The 20,933-nt window shown below is 47.2% G+C and overlaps 1 protein-coding gene across 1 annotated transcript in view; it reads left to right on the top strand.

The window, feature by feature from the left end:
* The window catches only part of UBAP1L (ubiquitin associated protein 1 like), a 67,978-nt gene extending 47,626 nt beyond the window's left edge, over positions 1-20,352 (top strand). The window contains exon 6 of the mRNA XM_040342303.1: positions 20,171-20,352. Within this exon, the coding sequence (XP_040198237.1) occupies positions 20,171-20,305 (135 nt within the window). The 3' untranslated portion in view covers positions 20,306-20,352. The remainder of the gene's footprint in view (positions 1-20,170) is intronic.
* Positions 20,353-20,933: the final 581 nt, after the last annotated feature.

Here is a 20,933-nt window from a genome sequence, read left to right as displayed (position 1 = left end):
GAAAAAAAAAAATTTTATATATGTTTTTGGGGGATATTTATTATAGCAACAAGTAAAAAATATTGCATTTTTTTCAAAATTGTCGCTCTATTTTTGTTTATAGCGCAAAAAATAAAAACTGCAGAGGTGATCAAATACCACCAAAAGAAAGCTCTATTTGTGGGGAAAAAAGGACGCCAATTTTGTTTGGGAGCCACGTCGCACGACCGCGCAATTGTCTGTTAAAGCGACGCAGTCCCGAACTGTAAAAACCCCTTGGGTCTTTAGACAGCATATTTGTCCGGGGCTTAAGTGGTTAATGAGTAAAATAAGTATTTGACCCCTTGGCAAAACATGACTTAGTACTTGGTGGCAAATCCCTTGTTGGCAATCACAGGTCAGACGTTTCTTGGAGTTGGTCCCCAGGTTTGCACATCTCAGGAGGGATTTTGTCCTCTTTGCAGATCCTCTCCAAGTCATTAAGGTTTTGAGGCTGATGTTTGGTAGCTCCAACTTTCAGCTCCCTCCACATATTTTCTATGGAATTAAGGTCTTGAGACTGGCTAGGCCACTCCAGGACCTTATAGGGCTTCTTCTTGAGCCTCTCCTTTGTTGCCTCTGCTGTGTGTTTTGGGTCATTGTCATGCTGGAATACCCATCCATGACCCATTTCCAATGCCCTGGCTGAGGGAAGGAGGTTCTCACCCAAGATTTGGCGGTACATGGTCCTGTCCATCGTCCCTTTTATGTGGTAAAGTTGTCCTGTCCCCTTAGCAGAAAAACACCCCCAAAGCATAATATTTCCACCTCCATGTTTGAAAATGGGGGATGGTGTTCTTGGGGTCATAGGCAGCATTCCTCCTCCAAAAACGGTGAGTTGAGTTGATGCCAAGGAGCTTGATTTTGGTCTCCTCTGACCACAACACTTTCCCCCAGTTCTCCTCTGAATCATTCAGATGTTCATTAGCAAACTTCAGACAGTCCTGTACATTTGATTTCTTGGGCAGGGGGACATTCAGACCTTCCCGGCGTAGTGTTACCAATTGTTTTCTTGGTGACTTTGGTCCCAGCTGCCTTGAGATCAGTGACAAGTTTCTCCTGTGTAGTTCTGGCCTCACCGTTCTCATGATCATTGAAACTCCACGAGGTGAGATCTTCCATGGAGCCCCAGACCGAGGACGACTGACAGTTATTTTGTGTTTCTTCCATTTGCGAATAATCGCACCAACTGTTGTCACCCCTCACCAAGCTGCTTGGCGATGGTCTTGTAGCCCATTCCAGCCTTGTGTAGGTCTACAATCTTGTTCCTGACATCCATGGACAGCTCTTTGGTCTTGACCATGGTGGAGAGTTTGGAATCTGATTGCTTCTGTGGACAGGTGTCTTATATACAGATAACAAGCTGAGATTAGGAGCACTCCCTTTAACCACTTCAATATCGGGCTTTTATACCCACCTTAATACCGGGCCTATTCTGGCACTTCTCTCCTACATGTACAAATCATCATTCTTTTTGATAGAAAATTATGCAGAACCCCCAAACATTATATATGTTTTTTTAGCAGACACCCTAGGGAATAAAATGACGGTCATTGCAAAGTTTTATCTTGCACGGTATTTGCGCAATAATTTTTCAAACGCCTTTTAAAAAAAAAAAAAAATGGTTTCATGAATTAAAAAACAACAAAACCGTAAAGTTAGCCCAGTTTTTTTGTAAAATATGAAAGATTATGTAACACCGAGTAAATAGATACCTAACATGTCATGCTTTGAAATTGCGCACACTCATGGAATGGCGCCAAACTTCGGTACTTAAAAATCTCCATAAGTGACGCTTTGAATTTTTTTACAGGTTACTATTTTAGAGTTACAGAGAGGGGCTAGTGTGAGAATTGTTGCACACGCTCTAACGCACGCGGCGACACCTCACATATGTGGTTTGAACGGCTTTACATATGTGGGCGGGACTTACATGTGCGTTCGCTTCTGCACGCGAGCTACCGGGGACAGGGTCGTTTTTAATTTTTAATTTTTATTTTACTTATTTTTTTTTTTTTTAACACTTAAAAAAAAAAAAAATGTTATCACTTTTCTTCCTATTACAAGGAATGTAAACATCCCTTGTAATAGGAAATGTGTGTGACAGGTCCTCTTTATGGTCAATAAGACTCCACATCTCTCCTCCAGACTGGAAAGCATTAGATTGTGAAAAAAAATTCACCGATCTGATACTTAGAATTGCTTACTAGCCGCAATCGCGGCTTTGTTTACTTCCGGGTACCCGGGCGTGACGTCATCATATCGCGCCCGGGCCTCCGACGGTCATAGAGATGACTGGTGACCATCTGGTCACCAGTCATCTCTATGCTTTCTAGCCTGCGCCGGACGATTCTTTCTCCGGGCCCCCGATGGCACGGGAGAGCCCGGAGAAGCACTGGATGGTGGCGGGAGGAACCCTGGACCCGGAACTTGGCACACATGTAGCACCATTTTGCCACTACAAGTGTGCAAAGTTTGTTGTCTGGGGGACCTACGACTGGGGGTAAAGTCCATGCAAACCAAACTTTTGTAAATTTAGCTATGGCACCATTTTTGTGTGCTAACAATAATTCAAAATGGGCTATAGAATTGAGTTTTAATATGACATCAGGTAGGTTAGGAGCTAAAGTGGATTTCCATAATTTAGTTATGGTGAGTGTCAAGGCCAATGATATATTGGCTACTATAGTCCTATAATTGAATGGGTATACATCTAAGTTTAGACCTAGTAAGGCCATTGCTGGTGTGAGTGCTATTAGATTTCTTGTAAGAGGGGCTATAAAAGAGGAAATGAGTGAATAACTTGTATAGCGCTACAAATGCGAACTAAATCGCCTCAAGGCGCTTTGCATCCAGTGACGTCCTAATCCTTCAGAAGAGATGAGTCTTAAGTTTTTTCCTGAAGGTCCGATGGTTTTCTTCCATGCGGATGTCCGTGGGTAGAGCGTTCCATAGCCGTGGTCCTTGGACTGCAAATCTACGTTCTCCCTTCGATTTGTAGCGGGTCTTTGGGATGTGGAGGAGGTTTTGGTTGGTTGATTGGAGAATGCGATTGGGGGTGTAGTGTTTTATTTTCTCGCATAAGTATTGAGGAGCGTTTCCTTGTGAGTACTTGTCGGGTCTTGAATGTGACCCGATCCTTTACGGTTAGCCAATGAAGGGTCCTCAGTGAAGGGGCGATGGATTCCCAGAGTTTTTTTCCCGTTGCCAGTCTGGCTGCAGTATTCTGGACGACTTGTAGGCGCAAAATCTGGTATTTAGGTAGTCCTTTGTAGAGGGAGTTTGCGTAGTCGAGTCAGGAATTGATGATTGTTCCAACTACTACTGCTGTGTCCTCTTCCGGGATGAAGGGGATGAGTCTACGCAGCAGGCGGAGGAGATGGTGTGATCCACTGACTACTGATCCTATTTGTGCATCCATCGACATCTCCGAGTCAAAGATGACTCCGAGACTTTTGACTTTGGTGCTCGGGGTGATGGTCTGTCCAAGGATGGTGGGTGGTGTCCATGAAGTCCCAGCTTTTGTCTTTGCGTGGAGGAGAAGTTTTGTTTTTGATCCATTGAGTTTAAGGGAGCTCTCAGTTATCCAATCATCGATCAATGTGAGACAATTTTCCAGTCCGTGATATCGGTCTTTTTTTTCCGGTGATGCGAAAGAATGCATATGCACCTTTATATCATCCTTTTTAGGTGATTTATAATCACTTTAAATTATTGGCGCTACATTTTTTTCACATTGTTTTTCACGAAGTATCCGCTTTGTTATGTTGACAGCCTGATTCACGACCACCCGTGGTTTGCGCAATATTGTTTGATATTTTTTTGATGCGAAAGGAGAGTTGAGTGTCGTCAGCGTATGAGTGGTAGCACAGGTCCTGTTTGCTGATGATTTTGAGGAGAGGGCGGAGGTAGATGTTAAAGAGCACGGGCGACAGGGGTGATCCTTGAAGGACTTCGCAAGAAATTGTGCGAGTTTCAGAGGTGAAGGCTCCTAGTTTCACCGTCTGGGAGCGATTTTCTAGGAAGGAAATTGACTTCCAAAAATAAATTACCTATTTGGGTGTTACATCTCCAACATAGGGAGGATGAAGATGGGAACATTTTGTAACGTTTGTATGGGGGTTAGATACCAACGATTTATAGCCGGATTCAGAGAGACTTACGACCAGTAGATACGCCGTCGTAAGTCCGAATGAGCGCCGTCGTATCTTTGCGCGTATTCTTAAAATGAGATACGCCTCACTGTTGCTAAGATACGACCGACGTAAGTCTCCTACGCAGTCGTATCTTATGTGCATATTTACGCTGGCCGCTAAGGGCATGTACGTGGATTTACGCGTTGAATATGTAAATGAGCAAGATACGCCGATTCACGAACGTACGTACGCCCGTCGCAGTAAGCTACCCCGTTTACGTAAGGCGTACGTCCGGCGTAAAGATAAACCACCAAATAGTTGGTCTAAGTCGTGTAGAGTATGGACGTCGGAACTGCCGTCGGATTTTACGTCGTTTGCGTAAGTCGTACGTGAATGAGGCTGGGCGTAGGCTACGTTCACGTCTTATGAATTGAGCCGGCGTATCTTAGGGAGTAAATTCGATGTGATTCTGAGCATGCGCCGTTCGTTCGGCGCTTCATTTACATGGGGTCACGATTCATTTTAATACAACACGCCCACTACCTTCCTACTTTGAATTAGGCGGGCTTACGCCGGCCCAATTACGCTACTCCGACGTAACTTACGGAGCAAGTGCTTTGAGAATACTGGGGGTAATCCACAAAGATCCGGCGTAACTTAATTTTTTCCATTTAAGTTACACTGCCTTAAAATTTCTACCTAAGTGCCCGATCCACAAAGCACTTACCTAGAAATTTTTGGCTGTGTAACTTAAATTCTGCCGGCGCAAGGCGTTCCTATTTTCATGGGGGGGATTCCCATTTAAATTAGGCGCGCTCCCGCGCCGGCCGTACTGCGCATGCTCGTGACGTCATTTTCTCCGACGTGCATAGCGCGAAATTACGTTACGCCGAGCTTTGTGGATTGCGACGAGTCAATAAAGTTGCGTCGGGGGAAAAAAAGATACTGCGCGAAAAAAAAAAATCAAAATAAAAAAAAAATCGCGTCGCTGGACAGAAGGGTCTGCTTTTACATGGTGTAAACAATTTACACTTTGCATACGCAAAATTAGGGCTGCTTTTACAAACTAAAACTTACGGAGAAAAAACGAAGCTGAAAAGCTTCGTGGATCTCCGTAAGTGCTAATTTGCATACCCTAGGCGGCATTTCGACACGAAATGCCCCCAGCGGCGGATGCGGTACTGCATCCTAAGATCTGGCAGTGTAAGTCCCTTACACATGTCGGATCTTCTGCCTAACTATGGAAAACTGATTCTGTGGATCAGTTCCATAGTTAGGAACAGGGATACGACGGCGTAACAGCAGTTACGCCGTCGTATCTCTTTTGTGGATCTGGCCCACTGTATTTGCCTCTCTATGTTACGACGGCGTAGCAAATATGAGCTGCGCTACGCCCGCTTAACCAAACGCCGCTCTACGTGAATCTGGCTATTAGTATTTTTTGGGAGTTTTCCCAGTGTTCCATCCGGGAAGATGCCGAGCTATTAATCCTTATGCCATGTTTCCCATGAGAACGATTGGGAGAGATCATGCTCCCATTTAGGCATATTAGAAGTCTTGGTAATTGGGGGGTATTAAAAAATTGCCCCCGATAGTGAAGTGGTTAATCAAAGTGGGCAAGGAAAGCCCTAAAAGGAAGAACTGGTGAGTGGATATTATTATAACCCCTCGGAAAACTTTGTACGCGGTTTAAATACATACGTTTTCTTTTTATTAGCCTTGTGCGTAAAAAAAGTCATCTTGTTTCCCTTAGCAAAATAATCAAACTTTGAAAGCTTAGCTGTTGCTATGGAGGAGAAGAACACTTTTCCTGTGTAAATATTTCTTTGCTAAATAATACTGCGAGGGAATTATGATTTAGTAGGTTATGAGTGAAAAAGTGAAATGCTATGCAGGATGAGTCAGGATTTAAATATCTCTCAGTCAGTGCTGTTATTAGAAGCGGATTTAACGTATTATAAAGAGACCATTAATCAGGAAAATCATTAGAACTAAACCAAGGAGCTTGGGCCAACACGGAGCAAACTCGTGTCTGTGGAATGAAGAAAACTTTTGCTGGTCTTGAGGTTTAAAGGGTACCTGTTATCCATACCCACGAGAGAAACCATTCTGTGGGTCCAATCTTTAGTTACACTGCTGGCGGCTGGTGCTAAAAATGTTTGGGGGAGCGCAAACAAACTGGAAAAAAAAAAACATCAATTGCAGCCACTGTGCCATCAAACGTTGCCACTGTGTCCATCAAACGTTGCCACTGTGCCCATCAATTGCAGCCACTGTGCCCATCAATTGCAGCCACTGTGCCCATCAATTGCAGCCACTGTGCCCATCAATTGCAGCCACTGTGCCCATCAATTGCAGCCACTGTGCCATCAATTGCAGCCACTGTGCCCATCAAACGTTGCAACTGTGTCCATCAAACGTTGCCACTATGTCCATCAAACGTTGCCACTGTGCCATCAAATGCAGCCACTGTGTCCATCAAACGTTGCCACTGTGTCCATCAAACGTTGCCACTGTGTCCATCAAATGCAGCCACTGTGTCCATCAAACGTTGCAACTGTGTCCATCAAATGTTGCCACTGTGTCCATCAAATGCAGCCACTGTGTCCATCAAACGTTGCCACTGTGTCCATCAAACGTTGCCACTGTGTCCATCAAATGCAGCCACTGTGTCCATCAAACGTTGCCACTGTGTCCATCAAACGTTGCCACTGTGTCCATCAAACGTTGCCACTGTGCCCATCAAACGCAGCCACTGTGCCCATCAAACGCAGCCACTGTGCCCATCAAACGTTGCCACTGTGTCCATCAAACGTTGCCACTGTGTCCATCAAACGTTGCCACTGTGTCCATCAAACGTTGCCACTGTGTCCATCAAACGTTGCCACTGTGTCCATCAAACGTTGCCACTGTGTCCATCAAACGTTGCCACTGTGCCATCAAACGTTGCCACTGTGCCATCAAATGCATCCACTGTGTCCATCAAACGCTGCCACTGTGTCCATCAAACGTTGCCACAGTGTCCATCAAACGTTGCCACTGTATCCATCAAACGTTGCCACTGTGCCATCAAACGCAGCCACTGTGCTCATCAAACGCAGCCACTGTTTTTATCAAACGCTGCCACTGTGCCATCAAACGCTGTGACTGTGCCTATAAAAAGGAACTGTGCCATCAATTGCAGCCACTGTGCCATCAAACGCTGCCAGTGTGCCCATAAAATGCTGCCAATGTGCCAAATGCTGCCAGTGTGCTTGCCATCTGCCCGGCACTTACCCCGTCTTGGTGGGGCAGCGGGTGATGATGACGAGTGGGGTCCTTCATGCGTCTCCTGCACTTTTTCTCCCATCCTCTCCTCTTGTCAGGTGTCCAATAGCAGCGCCTGTTATTTCAGCCAAACGGGTAACCAGATCTGAACAACCTGATTGGCTGAGAGGCGGGCCAGTGTTAGGAAAGTGATGTATTCGGTTGTCTAACACAACACTGAGTAATCAGCGAACGCACAGCATTGCTCCCGCTGTTTACCCTTTTGGAAGCCTATTAGAGCCCACGGCTCCAATCAGGAAGCCTATTAGAGCCTATGGCCCTAATCAGGCGCTTCCAAAGAAACCCCACTGCTGTAATTCATATGCCCGGCACTCGGCAAGGAGCCAGGCACATCAATAGGGGGCAGCAGCGGCGACCATAGATAGATTCATGCAATGCAGAGAGAGAGTGACAGGAGAGAGGGGGGCGGCGCTCCTGTCTTCAGTTAAAGCGACGCAGTGCCGAATTGCAAATGGTGCTCTGGTCTTTGGGCAGCCAAATGGTCCGGGGCGGATCCCTGTTACTCATATGTGTTATACCTGAAGAGTTCCACATGTACTGGCACTTTAAGGCTGGCTCCACCCAGCAGTGATGACAAGGGTCAACACAGAGGATATAACAATATGCATCAAAGAAATCATTCTGTAGATCCAGTCTTTAGCTACACTGGGCCAGATTCTCGTACTTTTCCCGCGGCCATAGCGTAAGCCATTTACACTACGCCGCCCCAACTTACTGGAGCAAGTGCCGTATTCCTCAAGCACTTGCTCCGTAGTTTGCGGAGGCGTAGTGTAAAAGCCCCGGCGTATCCCCGCATATTTTGAAGGGGCGGCTTATATTTAAATTAAGCACGCCCCCGTTCCGATCGAACTGCGCATGCGCCGGGCTAAAAATAGCCCAGTGCGCATGCTCCAGTTCTCGGCGGAAAACGTCAATGACGCCGACGTGTGCGTCATTGACGTAAAGTCGTATTCAAGAACGACTTAGGAAAACGACGTACCCGACGGGAAAACACGACGCGGACCCGACGCCATACTTAACATGGCATACGTCGGACTGGCGTAAGGTTACCCCTCATATAGCAGGGGTAACCTTACGCTTACGCAAACGACGTAAGCGACGGTTACGCGACACGATTTCGTACGGGAATCGGCGTATCGGGCTAATTTGCATAAACAAATGAGACCTGAACGTAAACGCCACCTAGCGGCCGGCGGAGAATTACATTTAAGATCCGACAGTGTAAGTGACTTACACATGTCGGATCTTCAGCGTATCTATGCGAAAATGATTCTAGGAATCACTCGCATAGATACGCGGGTCAAAAAAGAGAGATACGACGGAGTTTCCTGAGATACTCCATCGTAACTATACTCAGAATATGGCCCACTGCTAGTTCACCAAAGATTGGAGACACAGCATTGATAGGAGGAAGCCAAGTCTTTCTAGCTGCTAGAGAGTTCTGCCTTCTTAGAAATCTGTACTTGCCAAATGTCTGATTGCCGGAGACAGTTTGAGCTTTTGGAGCCTCATCCCTGGCAGCGTTTGTGTTTAGCAACACTTTACCCAATCCCTACAATTTATTTTATTTTATATATATAATATATTGGCTGTTATTTGTTTGCTTTGTTTTAGGAGGCGTATCTAAATTCAAAAGAAGCCTCCAGATTTTGTAGATTTTTCCCCTGGAAATTTCCCCACACTGCAATAAATTCCTCGATTTATTTTTAATTCTGCCATGCATTTCTTGATGCTGATTCATATTATTTTGGCCTTCTGTATTTAATATAAAAATATATTTTTTTTTATAACACTATTTAAAATAGAACTACCATAATCACAATGGAACTTTTATGCCCTACTTGCAGAGACAGGATTGCAGTTGGGGTATAATGCTTCAGCCGCAAAATATACCGTATTAATCGGCGTATACCGCGCGCCGGCGTATAACGCGCACCCCAAGCTTAGAAGGGAAGTTTAAGGAAAAAAATTACATTTCGGATGTCTTGCCCGGCGTCCATCGGCGGCCTTGTCCGGCGTCCGTCTGTGGCCTTGTCCGGCGTCCGTCTGCGGCCTTGTCCGGCGTCCGTCTGCGGCCTTGTCCGGCGTCCGTCTGCGGCCTTGTCCGGCGTCCGTCTGCGGCCTTGCCCGGCGTCCATCGGCGGCCTTGTCCGGCGTCCATCTGCGGCTTTGCGCGGGGTCCATCAAGCCTTGACGGTGTCCGTCTGCTGTCTTGCCCAGTGTCCGTCTGCTGTCTTGCCCGGCGTCCATCGGCGGCCTTGTCCGGCGTCCATCTGTGGCCTTGCACGGAGTCCGTCCAGCCTTGTCGGTGTCCGTCTGCTGTCTTGCCCGGTGTCCGTCTGCTGTCTTGCCCAGCGTCCATCGGCGGCCTTGTCCGGCGTCCATCTGTGGCCTTGTCCGGCGTCCATCGGCGGCCTTGTCCGGCGTCCATCTGTGGCCTTGCACGGAGTCCGTCCAGCCTTGTCGGTGTCCGTCTGCTGTCTTGCCCGGTGTCCGTCTGCTGTCTTGCCCAGCGTCCATCGGCGGCCTTGTCCGGCGTCCATCTGCGGCCTTGTCCGGCGTCCATCTGCGGCCTTGTCCGGCGTCCATCTGCGGCCTTGTCCGGCGTCCATCTGCGGCCTTGTCCGGCGTCCATCTGCGGCCTTGTCCGGCGTCCATCTGCGGCCTTGCGCGGGGTCCATCAAGCCTTGACGGTGTCCGTCTGCTGTCTTGCCCGGCGTCCATCGGCGGCCTTTTCCGGCGTCCATCTGCGGCCTTGCACAGAGTCCGTCCAGCCTTGTCGGTGTCCGTCTGCTGTCTTGCCCGGTGTCCGTCTGCTGTCTTGCCCGGCGTCCATCGGCGGCCTTGTCCGGCGTCCGTCTACGGCCTTGCGCGGGGTCCGTCCAGCCTTGTTGGTGTCCGTCTGCTGTCTTGCCCGGCGTCCATCGGCGACCTTGTCCGGCGTCCATCTGCGGCCTTGCGCGGGGTCCGTCCAGCCTTGTCGGTGTCCGTCTGCTGTCTTGCCCGGCGTCGCGTCCATCGGCGGCCTTGTCCGGCGTCTGTCTGCCGGGGGTTTGCAGCGTTGTATGTTTGAGTTTGGCGCCTCAGCCGAGCTGTGCAGAGCCGGATTTCCGGTGTGTTCGGCTCCTCTCGGCTTCTCTCGCGTGGCTGCGGAGCCGAGCGTGGCCGAGCCTAGCCGAGTGCCCAGTACACTCGGCTCGGTCTTTGTCGGCGGCGCTCTGAGACAGCGAGGATCGGCGTATGACATGCACCCACTATTTTCCCCTGATTTTAAGGGAAAAAAAGTGCGTGTTATACGCCGATAAATACGGTACCTTGAAATTAGTTAAAGTTTTGCCAACTGTATTATCCCAATCATGACACATGAGAATCAGATTCATTGGGGGGCTCGTGTTATGAATACAGTGGAACCTTGGATTATGAGCATAATCCGTTCAAGGAGAATGCTTGTAATCCAAAGCACTCGCATATCAAAGCGAGTTTCCCCATAGAGGTCAATGGAAACTAAGGTAATTCGTTCCGCATTAACTTCTATGGCATGCGTTACTGCATGTGGCCAGGGATGGAGGGGCGCCGGAGAGCCTTGGAAATACTCGGAGACAGCTCGGCTCATCTCGGAAACACTCAGGAACTGAGTATTTCCGGGTATTTCCAAGTGATTCCAAATATTTCCGAACCGTTCCGAGTGTCACCAGCGCCCCCACACCTCTGGCCAAATGCGGTACTGCACACCCCATTAGCTTGAATTCTGCTAGTTTGGCGAGACAACACTCGCAAACTGAGTCAGGATTTAAAAAAACAAAGTTGCTCGTCATTCAAAACGCTTGTTAACCGCGTTACTCGTAAACCAGAGGTTCCACTGTATTCTCCTTTTAAAGAAGTCGTCTCATTTATGTTTATATTATTGCGTTCTGTTCCTTAGGCGATTTTTTTTGTCCCTTTTTCCTGTGCGCAGTCTGAGGCTAGCTGTGTAGTTGGGCATGGGATTCTTCTTCCCTCCCCGGCAGGGCCGATCCTAGGGTCACAGGCGCCTGGGTGCAGAAATATTTCTGGCGCCCCCACATGGGCGTCGTCATTTTACTAACTCCTCCCCTTTACAAATGTTTCTATGGCAACGACTTAACCACAGAGATGCTCCCCCACAAAGTCTTCATTACCCTGGGATCCTTACATGATCTCTTATCAATAAACAAAATACAGGAAGAGAAGAAGAGTACTTTATTGGGACCTGGAGAAGGGCCTCTCTGATGGACACAGAGAGGGCTTCTGTTAGAGAGTCTGTTAGATGTTTGGCGCCCCCACCTCTGCAGGCGCCTGGGTGCAATGCACCCTGCCTAGGATCGGCCCTGCTCCCCGGCCTTCCGACAACGCAGCTAGCAAGGAGATGGCTGCTTTGATAAATGGTACTTTTATGTCTTTGTCTCCAAGACTTGACAAGCTTCTCACGAGAAACACCGGGGAAGGGGGGCTTGTTGGTTAAAAATGTTCCAGGCAAGCGGGCAAGTGCTTGGAGACATAGAAAAGTGCTATCTGTCAAAGCATATGATTCCTTGCTAGTTGTATTGTTGGGCAGCCAGGGAGGAGGGCATAGCTCCCAACTGTCCCTGATTTCGAGGGACTGTCCCTGATTTGGAGCAATGTCCCTCTGTCCCTCTTTCCTCCTCATTTGTCCCTCATTAAAGGACCCGGACAGTTTTTGGTGATTCGGCACTGCGTCACTTTAACTGACAATTGCGCGGTCGTGCGACGTGGCTCCCAAACAAAATTGGCGTCTTTTTTCCCCACAAATAGAGCTTTCTTTCAGTGGTATTTGATCACCTCTGCGGTTTTTATTTTTTGCGCTATAAACCAAAATAGAGCGACAATTTTGAAAAAAAAGAACAATATTTTTTACTTTTTGCTATAATAAATATCCCCCCAAAAAAGATATATTTTTTTTTTCTCAGTTTAGGCCGATACGTATTCTTCTACATATTTTTGGTAAAAAGAAATCGCAATAAGCGGTTAACGATTGGTTTGCGCAAAATGTATAGCGCTTACAAAATAGGGGATAGTTTTATGACATTTTTATTAATAATTTTTTTTTTTACTACTAATGGCGGCGATCAGCGATTTTTTTTTTTTGTGACGGCGACATTATGGCGGACACATCGGACAATTTTGACACATTTTTGGGACCCATTGTCATTTTCACAGCAAAAAATGCTACAAAAATGCACTGATTACTGTGAAAATGACAATTGCAGTTTAGGAGTTAACCACTAGGGGGCGCTGTAGGGGTTATGTGTGACTTCATATGTTTTTCTAACTGTATAACTGTAGGGGGGCGGGGCTGGACGTGTGACGTCATTCATCGTGTTTCCTTATATCAGGGAACACACGATCAATGACAGTGCCACAGTGAAGAACGGGGAAGGTGTATTTACACACAGCTCACCCCTTTTTTCAGCTCCGGGAAACGATCGCGGGACTCCAGCGGCGATCGGGTCCGCGGCCGCGGTCACGGAGCTTCGGACCGGGTCGCGGGCGTGCGCCCCACGGCTGGGCACTTAAAGGGGACGTACAGGTACCTGCATGTGCCCAGCCGTCGTGCCAATTCTGCCAACGTATATCTGCAGGAGGCGGTCCTTAAGTGGTTAAGGGGCGTGGCCAGGGGTGTGTCCTATGCTTGCATACGTTTGCTGATAGGTGTCCCTCATTTCCATCTCAAAAAGTTGGGAAGTATGGGAGGGGCGCCCTGTCTGATTTCACAGCTAGCCTTAGAGAGCACATGGAAAGTACTACATATTGTTTTGTCCCCTGGGACACATCAATAAAATGAAAGGGAGATTTCTTCTTTAACCACCTCAGCCTCGGAAGAATTTACCCTCCTTAATGACCAGAGCACGTTTTGCAATACGGCACTGCGTCAATTTAGCTGACAATTGCGCGGTCGTGCGACGTGGCACCCAAACAAAATTGGCGTTTTTTTTCCCCCCACAAATAGAGCTTTCTTTTGGTGGTATTTGATCACCTCTGCGGTTTTTTGTTTTTGCGCTATAAACAAAAATAGAGCGCCAATTTTGAAAACAATTCAATATTTTTTACTTTTTGCTCTAATAAATATCCCCCAAAAATATATAAAAAAACGTTTTTTTTCCTCAGTTTAGTCCGATACGTATTCTTCTACATATTTTTGGTAAAAAAAAACGCAATAAGCGTTTATTGATTGGTTTGTGCAAAATTTATAGCGTCTACCAAATAGGGGATAGTTTTATGGCATTTTTATAAAAAAAAAAAAATTCTGCTAATGGCGGCGATCAGCGATTTTTATTGTGACTGCAGCATTATGGCGGACACTTCGGACAATTTTGACACCATTTTGGGACCATTGTCATTTTTACAGCGAACAGTGCTATAAAAATGCACTGATAACTGTAAAAATTACACTGGCAGTGAAGGGGTTAACCAGGAGGGGGCGCTGTGGGGGTTAAGTGTGCCCTAAGGCTGTGTTCTTACTGTGAGGGGGCGTGGCTGTGCGTGTGATGTCACTGATCGTCGTTCCCTAACACAGGGAACAGATGATCAGTGTCAGTCTCACTAGGAAGCATGGGGAACGTTTGTTTACACTCACCTCTCCCCGTTCTTCCTCTCTGTGACCTGATCGCGGGACACCGGCGGCGATCGGGTCCGCTGTTCCCGCGGGAACGGTCACGGAGAAGAGGACCGGGTCGCGAGCGCGCCGCCGGCGGCATGCTGTGCGGCTCACGGCTGTGCTCTTAAAGGGGACGTACATGTATGCCGTCGTGCCCAGCCGTGCCATTTTGCCGACGTATATCGTCGTGCGGCGGTCCTCAAGTGGTTAATTTGGAGGGATTTCCTCTGACTTCCTGTTGGCTATGGGAAAGGAAGCGAAGGGAAATCTCCGCAATGGGACACAGATGGCAAAAAAAAAAAAGACAGGGGTTATAACCCTCCTTACTTATTGAAAAAAGTTTAGCCTCTACTTTAACTACTTGCCGACCTGCCGCCGTCGTTTTACGGCGGCAGGTTAGCTCCCCTGCGCGAGAACCCGTAGCTCTACGTCGGCTCTCTCGCAGGATACTAGGGGAGTGCGCCCCCGAGTCCCGTGCGCGTGCCCGGCGGGCGCGATCGCCGCTGGGCACCCGCGATTGCTCGTTACAGAGCGGGGAGCGGGAGCTGTGTGTGTAAACACACAGCTCCCGGTCCTGTCAGGGGGGGAAATGCTGATCCTCTGTTCATACAATGTATGAACAGAAGATCAGTGATTTCCCCTAGTGAGTCCACCCCCCCTACAGTTAGAACACACCCAGGGAACATAATTAACCCCTTCCACGCCCCCTAGTGTTAACCCCTTCACTGCCAGTGGCATTTTTATAGTAATCCAATGCATTTATATAGCACTGATCGCTATAAAAATGCCAATGGTCCCAAAAATGTGTCAAAAGTTTTCGAAGTGTCCGCGATAATGTCGCAGTACCGAAAAAAAAACGCTTATTACCATTACTAGTAAAAAAAAAATATTAATAAAAATGCCATAAAAATACCCCCTATTTTGTAAACGCTATAACTTTTGCGCAAACCAATCAATAAACGCTTATTGCCATTTTTTTTTAACGAAAAATAGGTAGAAGAATACGTATCGGCCTAAACTGAGGAAAAAAAAAGTTTTTTGATATATTTTTGGGGGATTTTTATTATAGCAAAAAGTAAAAAATATTCATTTTTTTTTCAAAATTGTCGCTCTATTTTTGTTTATAGCGCAAAAAATAAAAATCGCAGAGGTGATCAAATACCACCAAAAGAAAGCTCTATTTGTGGGGAAAAAAGGACGCCAATTTTGTTTGGGAGCCACGTCGCACGACCGCGCATTTGTCAGTTAAAACGACGCAGTCCCGAATTGCAAAAAGTGCTCTGGTCTTTGGGCAGCAATATGGTCCGGGGGTTAAGTGGTTAATGGTACATGCACCATTTAACGCTCCTCTGTGTGTGTGACTGTCAGTCTTTTTTTTTAACCAGTATGCGCCATTTTTTCCCCCCCGGGGAGGCCTGGTTTTATTTTTGTAGTCAGTATAACCGTGTAGTACCTAAAAGAGTTAACTGTCTAGTCCTCATCTTGATTTAATAAGTTACACAACAAAGCAGATAATCTTCTCTGGAGCGAAATCCTTCCAGACGGAGCTTTTAGCAGGGTGCCTTAAAATAGTGTGCGGGGGCAGGGGGGCGGTGGGGGTAACTTGGGCCGCGTTCAAATATGAGGCACGGCTTCAATCTGAATGTTTAATGTCTTAAGATGGAAAAAGCTGGGAATATGGAGCAGCGGGATCCTTGGAGTGCACACTGTTTGTAGAAAAAAAAATTCTGCTTGTTTTCAAGGTACAATGTAAGGGAGAAACTAAAGATAAATATGACATATGATTGTTACATATTATAACTGTATGCGTAAAAATATCCTTTTCGTTTTTAATCCTGGCTCTCGCTATTTCAACCGTAGTCTGGCCGATACTTTTATTTCCCTGTTTGACCGCTTAAGGACCGGAAGGATTTTCCCCCTTAATGACCAAGGCCATATTCTGCGATTCGGCACTGCGTTATTTTAACCACTTTAGACCCGGACCTTTAGGCAGCTAAAGGACCCGGCCAGTTTTTGCGATTCGGCACTGCGTCGCTTTAACTGACAATTGCGCGGTCGTGCGATGTGGCTCCCAAACAAAATTGGCGTCCTTTTTTCCCCACAAATAGAGCTTTCTTTTGGTGGTATTTGATCACCTCTGCGGTTTTTATTTTTTGCGCTATAAACAAGAATAGAGCGACAATTTTGAAAAAAAATTCAATATTTTTTACTTTTTGCTATAATAAATATCCCCCAAAAATATATAAAAAAACATTTTTTTTCCTCAGTTTAGGCCGATACGTATTCTTCTACCTATTTTTGGTAAAAAAAAAATCACAATAAGCGTTTATCGGTTGGTTTGCGATTTTTTTTAGCGTTTACAAAATAGGGGATAGTTTTATTGCATTTTTATTATTTATTTATTTTTACTACTAATGGCGGCGATCAGCGATTTTTATCGTGACTGCGACATTATGGCGGACACTTCGGACAATTTTGACACATTTTTGGGACCATTGTCATTTTCACAGCAAAAAATGCATTAAAAATGCACTGTTTACTGTGAAAATGACAATTGCAGTTTGGGAGTTAAGCACAAGGGGGCGCTGAAGGGGTTATGTGTGACCTCATCTGTGTTTCTAACTGTAGGGGGGTGTGGCTGTAGGTGTGATGTCATTGATTGTGTTTCCCTATATTAGGGAACACACGATCAATGACGGCGCCACAGTGAAGAACGGGGAAGCTGTGTTTACACGCGGCTCTCCCCGTTCTTCAGCTTCGGGGATGGATCGCGGGACTCCAGCGGCGATCGGATCCGCGGGTCCCGCGGCCACGGAGCTTCGGACCGGGTCGTGTGCACGCGCCGGCGGCGCGCGCGACCGACCCCACAGCTGGGCTTAAAGGGCCACGTACAGGTACGTGGATGTGCCCAGCCGCGTCATTCTGCCGACGTATATCGGCATGAAGGGGTCCTTAAGTGGTTAACTGACAATTGCGCGGTCATGTAACGTTGTACCCAAACAAAACTGACGTTCTTTTTCTTTTTTCCCCACAAATAGAGCTTTCTTTTGGTGGTTTTTACTTTTTGCGCTATTAACAAAAAAATAATGATAATTAAAAAAAATATATATATGTATTTTTTTTACTTTTTGCTATAATAAATATCCCTAAAAAAATGTTCGTTATCAGTTTAGGACGATAAGTATTCTTCTAGATATTTTTGGTAAATAAAAAAGCAATAAGCGTATATTGATTGGTTTGCGCAAACGTTATAGCGTCTACAAAATAGGGGATAGATTTATGGCATTTTTATTATTATTATTATTTTTTTTTACTAGTAATGGCGGCGATCTGCTATTTTACGGCGGACAGATCGGACACCTTTGACACTTTTTCGGGACCAGTGACATTTATACAGTGTCAAAAATAGCCACTGATTACTGTATAAAGGGAATTTTTTTTCTTTTTTTAAAATAACAAACATGTTATACTTACCTCCACTAAACCAAAAAGAGAGTATCTCCCCCTAGGTGGGACTTTAACCTCTTGACCACTGGGCACTTAAACCCCCTTCCTGACCAGACCAATTTTCAGCTTTCGGTGCTCTCACAATTTGAATGACAATTACTCCGTCATACAACATTGTACCCATTTGAAATTTGTGTCCTTTTTTCCACACAAAAAGAGCTTTATTTTGGTGGTATTAGATCACCTCTGGGTTTTTTATTTTTTGTGCTATAAAAGAAAAACGACCGAAAATTCTGTAAAAAACAAAAAAAACAAACTTGTTTCTGTCATATTCGCAGGTTATTTCTCACACACAGCATATGCATACCACGAATGACACCCCAAAACACATTCTGCTATTCCTCCCGAGTATGGCGATACCCCATGTGTGCAACTTTTACACGGCGTGGCCACATACAGAGGCCCAACATGCAGGGAGCGCCATCAGGCGTTCTGGAGCACCCAGACCAGTTCTGACATTTCTCTCCTACATGGAAAAATCACAATTTATTTGCTAGAGAATTACATAGAACCCCAAAACATTATATATGCGGAGTATTGGGGTATTGCGGAGTATTTGGGTATTGCGGAGTATTTGGGTATTGCAGAGTATTGGGGTATTGGGGGTATTGCGGAGTATTGGGGTATTGCGGAGTATTTGGGTATTGCGGAGTATTGGGGTATTGGGGGTATTGCGGAGTATTGGGGTATTGCGGAGTATTTGGGTATTGCAGAGTATTTGGGTATTGCAGAGTATTGGGGTATTGCGGAGTATTGGGGTATTGCGGAGTATTGGGGGTATTGCAGAGTATTTGGGTATTGCAGAGTATCGCGCAGGGTATTGGGGTATTGCAGAGTATTGCGCAGGGTATTGCAGAGTATCGGGGTATGGCAGAGTATCGGGGTATGGCAGAGTATCGGGGTATGGCAGAGTATCGGGGTATGGCAGAGTATCGGGGTATGGCAGGGTAACAACGGGGTATGGCAGGGTAACAACGGGGTATGGCAGGGTAACAACGGGGTATGGCAGATTAACAACGGGGTATGGCAGAGTAACAACGGGGTATGGCAGAGTAACAACGGGGTATGGCAGAGTAACAACGGGGTATGGCAGAGTATTGTGCAGGGATAGCTGAGCTGGGAGGGATGGCTGGATCTGTGACTGCAGTTGTCACAGATCCAGCCACAGCACTGCTGACACCCCGTGCTCCCCCCCCCTCTCCTCTCCTCTCGCACTGTACCGAACGGTACAGAGAGGAGAGGGAGGAACCGGCGTCATCAAATGACGCCGGTTTGTTTACAAGTGATCGCTCCGTCATTTGACGGAGCGATCACGTGGTAAACAGCCGCGATTCGCGGCAATTTACCGTGATCCGTCGGGTCTTCTAGACCCGGCGAGCACGGACACTTCCGCGAGCGCGCCCCAGGGGACGCGCAAACGCGGAAGTGCACGAGGACGTCCCAGGGATGTCCTGTCACAGTAACTCGACCGCGCTGTAGCAGTATTTTTGCTATAGCGCGGTCGGCAAGTGGTTAAAGGCCAAACAAAGTGTTGAAATATAAAAAGGTTTATTAGAAACAGGCACACACAGGGGCGGACTGACAACTCATGGGGCCCCCGGGCAATAGAAGACTATGGGGCCCCCCCGGGGCTTACAGATGGCCACCATGCCAGGAGGCAGTGCAGAGGCAGAGCAGCTAAAATCTCGGGATTTTCACATCAAAAGCATGTCGGTTTCGGACATATCGGGGACAGATGTAAAAAAAAACACAGATTTTTACATACTGTCCCTGTTTTTTCCTGAGCCTGGCAACCCTGATGGGGCCCCCTAGTGGCATGGGGCCCTCGGGAAGTGCCCGAGTGCCTCAATGGTCAGTCCGCCCCTGCCGGTAACCTGATTGGCTGAAGCAACATCGAGGGCGGGACTACATCGAAGGATCGTGGAGGAGGAACCGAGGATGGCGACAATAGCATGGCATGGCACAGTGGCTGCGTTTGGCATGGCATAGTGGCGCCAATTGATGGCACAGTGTCTGTGTTTGGTGTGGCACAGTGGCAACAATTGATGGGAACAGTGGCGACAATGGCATGGCACAGTGGCGACAATTGATGGCATGGCACAGTGGCGACAATTGATGGGCATAGTGGCGACAATTGATGGGCACAGTGGCTGCGTTTGATGGCACAGTGGCGACAATTTTATGGCACAGTGGCGACAATTTTATGGCACAGTGGCTGCATTTAAAGGGCACAGTGGCTGCGTTTGATGGGCACAGTGGTGGCAATTGATGGGCACATTGGCGGCAATTGATGGGCACATTGGCGGCAATTGATGGGCACAGTGAGGCTGCAATTGATGGTTTTTTTTTTTTTTTGTTTGTTTGCGCCCCCCAAAAATTTTGAGCACCAGTCGCCACTGACTCCAGCATATCCTGAAAGTTTGGGAAATAAATGGGACAACTTTGTACCTTTCTGCACTCAACAATGAATGATCTTTTAGGTCAGTAATAGGGATGGATGTAAGTTGCCACAAAAACCTTACAAATGTGTGATTTGTGTCTTCCGCAGGCCGCTGAATACCTCCGCCTCTTACTTCAGTTCCATGACATGGGATTTCAGCAGGAGGACATCAAGGAAGTTCTCCTAATTTATGACAATCACAGAGATCGATCCCTGGAGGAACTCATGATGAGAGCACAGTGAAAGCAAAACAAGGTGTAGCCTAAGAGAGAAGTATACCCGGGGGGGGGGGGGGGGGGGGGCGGACTGAAAACTCATGGGGCCCCCGGGCAATAGCTTATGGGGGCCACACAGTGTACACACACATATAGGCCCGGATTCACATACATTGGCGCATATTTATGCCGGCGTAGCGTATCGAATATACGCTACGGCGACGCAGCGCAGAGAAGCAAGCACAGTATTCACCAAGCACTTGCTCCCACTCGCTCTCAAATCTACGCTGGGTTTCCTCTGCGTATTCCGGCGTAGGTGGAAGTGGGCGTGAGCCATGATAATGAGGCGTGACCCCATGCAAATGATGGGCTGAGTGCCATACAAGTACTTAAAACGAACGGCGCATGCGCCATCCCGTGGACTTATCCCTGTGCGCATGCTCAGAATCACGTCGGAATTACTCCCTAAGATACGATGGATCACTGCCTACGACGTGAACGTAGGCAGTGATCTGTTACGTAGTACCCTATTCACGTACTACGTAAACAACGTAAAATACGACGACTGTGTTCCCTGGTCCATACCTTTTGCATGAGTTGCGCCTCATATATGGGGCTTAACTTTACGCCGGACGTACGACTTAACGCAAACCGCA

The sequence above is a fragment of the Rana temporaria genome, chromosome 3 (genome assembly GCF_905171775.1).
Source record: "Rana temporaria chromosome 3, aRanTem1.1, whole genome shotgun sequence".
NCBI lineage: Eukaryota > Metazoa > Chordata > Amphibia > Anura > Ranidae > Rana > Rana temporaria.
Note: the sequence above shows the minus strand (reverse complement) of the source record. Positions and strands in the feature narration are given on the sequence as shown.